Raw genomic sequence first — 9,866 nt, forward strand, 5'->3', positions numbered from 1 at the left:
AATCATCATCAATCAAGGTGCATGGCACATTGGCACCTAGTAGTAGCTAACCATACGAGTAGTATTTCCAACGTGGTATCTCTGCTGAAATGAAATTTTCATCCAATGCAATCACTTAAATCTTGCATCTAAAAGGAGGAGGTAATCACCGGTACAATTAACGGGTGGAGCCGAATCGGGCAGGCAATAGTTCCTCCCCGACCCGTAATTCCCGTGATCCGCCAGGTAATCACGCACCGAAGCGAATCAAGCGCGTTCTATCCATCTCTGCAGCAAGGCCGCTTTATATAAGCCCCTTCTCCCTTCGCCATTGCCGTACACAGACAAAAAGCAGGGCCAAAGATCTGCTCTGTTCTGTGCCGCTGTGCGCGCGCGAGAGAGATCAGTGACCGGCGGAAGCATCCTCATTTGCTTTCGCAATGGCCCGCTTCGCCCATCTTCTCGTGCTCGTCTCCTTCGTCCTCGCTTCCGGCGCCGCGGCGGCGGCGGCTGGCGGTGCCCACCGGCGGGAGAGGTCGTCGGCGCGGCTCCATCTAGAGCGGGCGGCGCCGGGCGCGACGATGGCGGAGCGCGCGGCGGACGACCGTTTCCGGCACGCCTACATCAACGCCAAGCTCGCCGCCGCCTCGTCGTCCTCCGCCCGGCGGCGCGCGGCGGAGACTTCGCCGGCTGAGTCGTCGGCGTTCGCGATGCCGCTGACGTCGGGGGCGTACACGGGCACGGGGCAGTACTTCGTGCGGCTCCGCGTGGGCACCCCCGCGCAGCCCTTCGTGCTCGTGGCCGACACCGGCAGCGACCTCACCTGGGTCAAGTGCAGCAGCCCTTCGTCTTCGTCTTCGTCTCCGGCCGCGTCACCGCCGCAGAGGGTGTTCCGGCCGGCGGGGTCCAAGTCGTGGTCACCTCTCCCGTGCGACTCCGACACCTGCAAGTCCTACGTCCCCTTCTCCCTCGCCAACTGCTCCTCCCCTCCCGACCCCTGCTCTTACGACTACAGGTCAGTTCAGAGCTCATCCCCTTGCCATTGCCGTTGCCAAGTTGTTGTTTTTTCTGTCGCCATTGTCAAGTACTCCTGCTCCTATAATATCATTCACATAGCAGTAGATCTTGTTTGCGGCAGCGGCACGCAGCTAGCTGTTGGGTGGGTGGGGCGGGGAGCCATAAATCTGGCGACTTCGTTTACGGGCCCTTCTTGCTGGCTCTCCACGGCGTAGGACAGTCAGAGAAGAGCGCAGCAGCAGCATTGAATCGATCGGTTCTCGCGGTAGAACGAACGAAGGGAGAAAGGAAACGAAAGTCCCCGGCCGAGTCATTTGCCCGGTTAATCTGCTTCCGTTTCTGCGGCCATTAATGGCGTGCAAGTGAATACTAGAAACTGTTGAAAACAACAAACATGCCTGTAGTATCTTCCACATTCACTGCGCTTCCTTGGATTTTAATTTTACCGGCTCGACTGTTTATTATCCTAGGGAATCTTGTTCAACCCCGAGGCCCAAAAATGGCCGTCCGAACCGAACTGGACACACGGGAGCTAGTAAAGAAAGCGGTCGGGTCAGTGCCTCGAGCACATTTAATCCCCCCTATTTCGTAATGCACTTGGCGTCAGACGGCCGCGTCACGTTGTCGCCACGCTCTCTCGGCTCATGTGATGCCAATGTGGCACGCCGCAAGCACGTTGTTCTCGGTTAGGCGGCGCACGGTGGCGTGATAAGCAAATCAGCGGCGATGCGCGCGGGCTAGCTAGCCAAGCTGTCGCCCGTTGAAAAGGAAGGCCGTGGCAAGTTGGTGCTGCTTTGCTTTGACGGCCGGTGGAAGGTTGGCCGGAGCCAGGTTGGCGCGCCATGTGCTCATGCGCTTGTGCAAGTACAGCTACGGAGTATATATACATTCAGAAATGTACTTATATCTGTATGTCTATCCTCTGAAGCTGCTGCTCTGTCTTTGTTCATGCCCTTTTCGATTTTTTGATCTTTGTGTTTATAGATGTTTTTTTGTTTTTACTGTCATTAATCTTTGTGTTTGCCCGGCTGCACACTCCAAATTGACTAGTACAGCGAGGCAGCCAACTGAAACTAGTACGGGGTAGTACTAGTACTCCTGATCTTTTGGTAGTACTAGTCTGAAACCAGTACCGTATCCTAATTTGGCCATCGTATCCAACAATCCATCTTTTGGTTTGGATCCTGTTATATATATATCACCGATTGCTTTAGCCTTTGCTTTACAGGCAGGACCAAGTGCATCGCTGTACTGTTCCTATTCCTACTCAGGAGATGCGATTCGGGAAATGTTTGTCTGAATTCTATGCATAAGGCTAGAGTACCGTTTCCGTTATGCGGCTCCTTAATTATTTGTAGACGTACGTATGCAAAATCAGCTGCTGCTGTCGTAGTATGCTACTACTAGTGGTAGACTGGTAGTAGCCTCAAAGTTTAGAGTATCCAGCTCCAGCTTGCCGTTTGTTCCAATCACTCGGACGTACCGTATCTGAATCTAGGCCATGTTCGTCTTATCCAACTCACCATGCCAGCTTTTGGCTACTACTCCTACTACTTTAGCACCTGCTTTACAGAGAATAGATAGGTGAAATGCATAGCTGATTAGCTGTACTGATCATACTCCCTACTCGTGAAATGATTCCAGAAATTTCCTCTCCTATCCTACTATACGTAAGCTCACACCTCATAATAACTACTAGCTTGCTCCGTCAGGTCGATTAACACTGTCACTTCACTACACTTGTCGCTACATCGATCACTGTGCTTTTTTTTTTTACCAAGTTCTAGATTGTAAAACATGGAATTCTCTCTTGTCCCTTCTATCAAGCATCGATCATATGCAAGATGAGTAACTTGCAAGCTGCTTCTTGTGCCAAACACATTATGCCATGATCCTGCCAGCACTAAACAGCTCGCCATTATTGCTGGAGCTGTTAAATATGCTCATGATTTGATTTCATCTTGTGCGTGTTTCTGGTACTACTAACTCTTCCTGCTCGAATCTCTGCATGTGCCCGCTAACTAACCACTCACTCACTCACACTCCAACCAACTTAACTGACGCTCTGCACTGCATGACGACAGGTACAAGGACAACTCGTCGGCGCGCGGCGTGGTCGGCCTGGACTCAGCAACGGTGTCGCTCTCCGGCAACGACGGCACCCGAAAGGCGAAGCTCCAGGAGGTGGTGCTGGGCTGCACGACCTCCTACGACGGGCAGAGCTTCAAGTCATCCGACGGCGTGCTCAGCCTGGGCAACAGCAACATCTCCTTCGCGTCCCGCGCCGCGTCGCGCTTCGGCGGCCGCTTCTCCTACTGCCTCGTCGACCACCTCGCCCCTCGCAACGCCACCTCCTTCCTCACCTTCGGCAACGGCGACTCCTCCCCCGGCGACGACTCCTCTTCGCGGAGGACGCCGCTGGTGCTGCTGGAGGACGCCCGGACGCGGCCATTCTACTTCGTGTCCGTGGACGCGGTCACCGTGGCCGGGGAACGCCTGGAAATCCTCCCGGACGTGTGGGACTTCCGCAAGAACGGGGGAGCCATCCTCGACTCCGGCACGAGTCTCACGATCCTGGCAACCCCGGCGTACGATGCGGTCGTGAAAGCCATTAGCAAGCAGTTTGCCGGCGTGCCACGGGTGAACATGGACCCGTTCGAGTACTGCTACAACTGGACCGGGGTTTCGGCCGAGATCCCGAGGATGGAGCTGCGGTTCGCCGGCGCCGCGACGCTGGCACCGCCGGGGAAGAGCTACGTGATCGACACGGCGCCCGGGGTGAAGTGCATCGGGGTTGTGGAAGGGGCGTGGCCTGGCGTGTCTGTGATCGGCAATATCCTGCAGCAGGAGCACCTCTGGGAGTTCGACCTTGCTAACCGCTGGCTCCGGTTCAAGCAGTCCCGCTGCGCCCATTAGGCAATTGATGCAGCAGGCCCGTGATATATACATGTAGTGACAGGCTTTTTACCCGGCTTGTCGTCTCGCAGGTTTTGCAAGGCTCTGATGATCGTTAACTGTTAATGAAATGGGGGCGATGGTTTCTGAAAAAAGTTGTGTCTGATGCGACGAGAAATTCCTGAAAATCAAGATGTGTCAGCACAGTGAGAAATTAAGACTCCATCGTACAGAAAAAAGGCTAATAAAATGTAACATGACATCTGTACATTCCATGAAGAATGCCGCAAGAAGAAACGGTTAGAAACTACATAACCCATTTTGTTGCAAAACCTGCTAATACAGGCAACTGTTCGTCAGTAAATGAGTCTGAATACTCCACTGGAGGAACCTAGCATACTTGTGCATTTTAATATTGCAAGCACACAACTAAAACCATCGGACAGAACTTGATGCGCTTCATATATAGGCGCCTGCAAGATCAATCGATCAAAACTTAAAATCATCAAGACCACATAGGCTGAAACATATGGTATTATTGTCGGCAAGAATTCAACAATATCGGTATGGCACATAACATATTAGCAGCCTGGAGATAAAATTAACCTTTTTCTCCATACATGAATCGAAAAGGAGGAATTTTACAGAGCCAGCCAACAAGAAACCGAATATCATCAGCACTGAAATGTTCATCTGCCACAGGCAGTGCACTTCAGTAATCACCATCCACCTTCCAGTCTAAACGCATCGTTTTCTAGTTTGTTGTGCCAGCGGCCAATGGATGTACTGAAATATATAAATTTGAAATTTTGTTGCCAACTACTCTAGTTGTCAACTGAAAAGGTGGTGTTCACAGCAAATAAGATATCATAGCTAGAAACATCGGAAACATCGATCACTTCAATAGTACTGTAACAGATAACGACATATAGTTTGATCGTTCTGAAAAAAAGAGTCTTACATAATGCAATCTGGTCACATAAGTAACACAGCCAAAAGTTCTAGCAGAGGTAGCCTTAATGGACGACAACTTAAAAGAAAAACTAACACGAAACAAAGCTTGTGATCTCTCTAACTACTCTATCAGTAACACACGAACAGAAGTTCTGAGATATGATGGACAACTAAAAAAAGTACTAACATGAAACGAAACTTGTGATCTGTCTAACTACTCTACGGATCGGCAGGAAGCACCCAGAACGCTTTATCCGACATCGGAGCTTCATCAAGACTCTGCAATTCTGCACTCCCATCCTTTACATCGAAGATCTGCAATACTTTCTGGCCGGGTAACACAAAATAGACGCGATTCCGTTGCAAAAAATCATCACAGCCGTCGCCGCCGCAGCCTGAGTACGAAACACCGAAGTAAAACAGGGACACGAAGAACGAGCGGTCGCCGAGATCCTCTACTCTGCACCACCTCCGTGCGGAGAAATCCATCATATAGATTCTGACAACATCGCCATTGGTCGCCCCCGTGGAGTGCGAGGCGACCAGCCGGCTTACCATGTAGAGCTCGTCGTTGGATTCCACGAGGAAAACATCGGCCGCACCATATTCTTCTCCATACCCGCACCTCTCCTGGATCGTGTCTTCGACCGTGATGGAACTGAATTCAAGAGCAGGACCGGAGAAGTCGATCACGCCGAGGCTGGTCGGCAAGCTGTTGAAGTAGAACTTGCCCCGGCATGCCGCGATCGGGCATATGACCTCCTTCTCGTAGCAGTCCATCTCCGGGACATCCACGGCTCCTATGTCATAGTCATGTTTTTCCCAATGATCGTCGTTCCCACACGACAGTACCGTATGAAGGTGGCTTCAGGCTCGACTAGGAGCACGACGCAGCCCGGAACCGTCGGCTTGTCTGAGAGGATGCATGAGCAGTCCATGAGATCTTTGACTTCGAGTTCAAACGGCGGGAGCTCGATCTTGGTGCTGCTGTGAGGACTCCACAGCAAAGTTGCCTTGGAGATTGGGTCACGGGCTAGCATGAAGCCGTGCGTGGTGGTGCAGACGGACATGTTCTCCAGCTCGCCGATGTCGGCGATGGGCTTCTTCTCCGACGCATTGAAGAGTGTTGTAGATTGGTTTTCTTTGTTATGGAAGGCCAGGCATGGGAAAGATACCGCCGACAGCGCCATCGTGGACGTCTTGATCGGATGATCTGTCTTGTCTTCGTGTAAAATCTTCGACAGCTATATATCTGTTAAATCGTGCCACAACCAAAAGTATGAAGGGAATGACTCCATACAAGGCCTGGTACAAGAGAAAACCGAGAGTGGATCATCTGAGAACTTTCGGGTGTGTGGCACATGTGAAAAGAGTAGTGCCACATTCAGCTAAACTTGCAGACCGAAGTGACCAAATGGTGTTCATTGGATATGAAGTGCCATCCAAAGCCTACCGTTTCTTCAATCCAGCGAAAAGAAAGTTAGTTGTGTCGCGCGATGTTGTGTTTGATGAGGGGAGGAGATGGGATTGGGGTCAGGTAGCAGCAAAAGAAGGGACAGATGTCTGTCCATACTTCACTGTCGAAAATTTTGTTCGCCTTGTGCAGATCACGTTGTTGTCGGACAGAATTCAGAACCAGCTACACCTGAATCTCCAGAGAAAAATGCAGGGAGTTCTGCAGCCGTAGTGAAACAGAGATATATTTCTGTAGCCGCAAGCCCCATTCCATTGAGTGATCAGGTCAAGTCACATCATCAAGAATAGCAACACCAAGTTCGGTTAGTGCAACGCCAGTAACTCCTGAAAGTGGTCCTGTCGGGCCACAAGGCAAGCGGTCACTTACAGAATTTTTTGAAGAAACTGAAGAACCTGAACATTGCTTGCTGGGACTAGAAGAGCCGAGCTCATTTGCAACAGAAGAGAAAGAGAAATGATGGCAGCTAGCAATGTGTGAAGAAATGTAGTCCATTGAGAGCAATGAGACATGGAAACTTATAGATCTCCCAAGAGGACAGAAAGCAATTGGCCTCAAATGGGTCTACAAGCTTAAGAAGGATGCAACAGGAAAAGTTGTTAAACATAAAGCTAGGCTTGTGGCAAAGGGATATGTGCAGCAACAGGGGATTGATTATGATGAGGTCTTTGCCCCAGTTGCTTGAATTGAATCTGTTCGTTTGCTCATTGCATTGGCTGCATAGGAGGGGTGGGAAATCCACCATATGGATGTGAAGTCTGCATTCCTAAATGGTGAAATCGAAGAAGAAGTTTATGTCTCACAACCTCCTAGTTTTGAAGTGAAGGGAGAGGAGCAAAAAGTACTGAAATTGCGCAAAGCCCTCTATGGGCTGAAGCAAGCTCCTCGGGCTTGGAATGCCAAGTTGGACAGAACACTTGTGGCACTGGATTTTCAGAAGTGTCCTACTGAACATGCTATGTATAAGAGGAGAGGAAATGGTTCAAATCTCCTTGTTGGTGTCTATGTGGATGATCTCATTATCACAGGAGAATGTAAGAGTGATATCGATGAGTTCAAGGCACAAATGAAGAAGATGTTCAGTATGAGTGACCTTGGAAAACTGAGTTACTATTTGGGCATTGAAGTGCAGCAATCGACAGAGGGAATTACAGTATGTCAATCAGCTTATGCTAAGAAAATTCTTGAGAAATGTGGCATGGACAACTGCAATCCCACTCTGACTCCAATGGAACCTCGACAGAAGCTGAGTAAAGAAAGTAAGACTCCTCCTGTTGATCCCACTTATTATTGCAGCATACTAGGAAGTTTGAGGTACCTTATTCATACAAGACCAGATATGCGGTGGGAATAGTTAGTAGGTTCATGGAGAGCCCAACTAGTGAACATTTGGCTGTTGTTAAACATATACTGAGATATGTACAAGGCACAATTAATTTCGGCTGCAGCTATAGGAGGAAAAAGGGCAGCAAAATGTGTCTGACCGGCTACAATGATAGTGATATGGTCGGTGATGTTGATGATCGAAAGAGTACGACAGAAGTGATCTTTTATCTTGGGGAGAGCCCTGTCAGTTGGGTCTCGCAGAAACGGCAGGTGGTGGCATTGTCTTCGTGTGAAGCTGAATATATAGCTGCCACCACGGCCGCATGTCAGGGAGTATGGCTGTCAAGATTGTTGGCCGATCTGCTGGGGCAAGAACCGATCACAGCAATGCTGAAGGTTGATAACCAGTCAGCGATTGCACTCAGCAAAAATCCAGTTCATCACGACAGAAGTAAGCAGATTGATACCCGTTACCATTTTGTGCATGAATGTGTTGAATCTGGGAAGATAGCTGTCGAATTTGTGAAATCTGAAGACCATATCCTGACCAAAGCTCTTGGGAGAGTGAAGTTTCAGGAGATAAGAAGGAGAATTGGGATGCAGGCTGCTGGCACTTGAGCAACAAGTTCAAGAGAGAGATTGTTGGTAAAATTGATCTTGTTGCAAATCTATTTAATTTTTTTTTTGCTGTTCCGTCACATCTGGTTCGTGATAGAGTTTGTTAGCCGCACGGCGTACTTGTTGCAAGTGTGTTAGTTTGTTTTATTCAGCTTGCTTGTAGCTAATAAGGCCTGACGTGTGCTGGTTCACACGGTGGCAGTAGTTTCCTATTTTCAGTCAGGTAGTTGAGGTAGTTAGCTAGCTGCTCACCTTGATCCGGTTTGTGGGATGGCACGAACGTTTAGTGGATCGGGGGAGGCGCAAGAATCGATCACGATGCATGTCTCATGTACCTGTGAATAAAAGGAGAAAGGAGAAAAAGACGCAAAGTGGTACGCGTCACAAAATACCGTCTCTCGTCTCTGTGTGTATGTGCTGCGAAGCTACTGCAGTTACAGGGGAGGTGAGAGCGACGAATTTCATCAGAGTTTCCACTGAGATCGCGTTGTGTTCTTTGGCCTGATTTCTATCAAACAATTCTTTGCATATCAATAGTTCTAGGAAACTCTGCCCTCTTCGGCTCCACCTTCGAACAACTCCGACAAAAACCCTTCCAGGCTCTCCACCGTGTACCTGGCCGACCTCTCAAGCTTTGGGTGCTTCAGCAGCCACGCGCCATAGGCACCGACGACCTTCTCCTTCACGGCCTTCCTCAACACCGCACGCAGCTCGGGGTCCGGGACCTCGTAGCTCGCATTCCCGTCGTACGCCTTCTCGACCGCCGAGTTGAACTTTGCCAGGATCTTCGCCGGGTGCTTGCCGTTGCCAGCCTCGAAGGCAGGCCACGACCGGCGCCCATGAACACTCGACGTAGCCCCTCACGTGCTGCTCGATCCGGCTCCGGCGACGCGCAGCCCACTTGTCCCCGAGCACGCCCTCGGCATGTTTCAGGCTTTCAGCACGAAGCTAATGTTGTTGGCAAGAAAGAGTTGCTGCCGGCCTCCTCCTCCAACAAGTACGGAGTACCTGTCTAAAACGTCGCAGGGAGCATTGGAGAAAGCGTGGAGCAGCTCTTTCGTGTAGCCGGCACGGATGACCCGCAGTGAGATCTCATGGAGGACCGGCAAGCTCGCCAGGCAGATCAGATTGAGCTCATCCGGAGTCTCCCCGTCGAAGCTCTCGTACAACTCATCCACGGTGCCCAAGCTCGATCTGGTCAGCACTTGGTCAAATTATATACTAAATGCAGTCAGAATAAAATGCGTGTTGAAAAATTCATAATCTAGTGACCACACTTATAAGCGTGTTGAAAGTCCATAGAAATGACAAATGCAGTAAAGCATAAAAGAAAGCCGATTACGTCTCTACGCGTGGCTGGGCTGTAAGGGGTAGAGTTGTTCAAGGAAATGCTGCCAAGAGCAGAAATTTCCTGCATATAGCTCAGCTTCATATCCTAGCACCGGTTCAAATGTTGTCAGGATGCACCGGCAGACAGTGGCACAAGACTGTTTCACATCATATATCATCTAAGGGATATGCTCTCTCTGCTAAATTTCAATTAGATGTAGGAATCAGCTACGCACAGTGTACCCTCTACGAGGAAGAATCATGAGACACCAGG

At 50.1% G+C, this 9,866-nt stretch overlaps 1 protein-coding gene across 1 annotated transcript; it reads left to right on the forward strand.

Moving 5' to 3' along the window:
• Positions 1-297: 297 nt before the first annotated feature.
• On the forward strand, positions 298-4,246 carry LOC100831032 (aspartic proteinase NANA, chloroplast). The gene is made up of 2 exons (XM_003567878.4): positions 298-994; positions 3,081-4,246. The coding sequence occupies exons 1-2, from the start codon at positions 420-422 to the stop codon at positions 3,910-3,912; spliced, it is 1,407 nt and encodes a 468-aa protein (XP_003567926.1). The 5' UTR covers positions 298-419; the 3' UTR covers positions 3,913-4,246.
• Positions 4,247-9,866: the final 5,620 nt, after the last annotated feature.

This window comes from Brachypodium distachyon, chromosome 2 (assembly GCF_000005505.3).
Source record: "Brachypodium distachyon strain Bd21 chromosome 2, Brachypodium_distachyon_v3.0, whole genome shotgun sequence".
NCBI lineage: Eukaryota > Viridiplantae > Streptophyta > Magnoliopsida > Poales > Poaceae > Brachypodium > Brachypodium distachyon.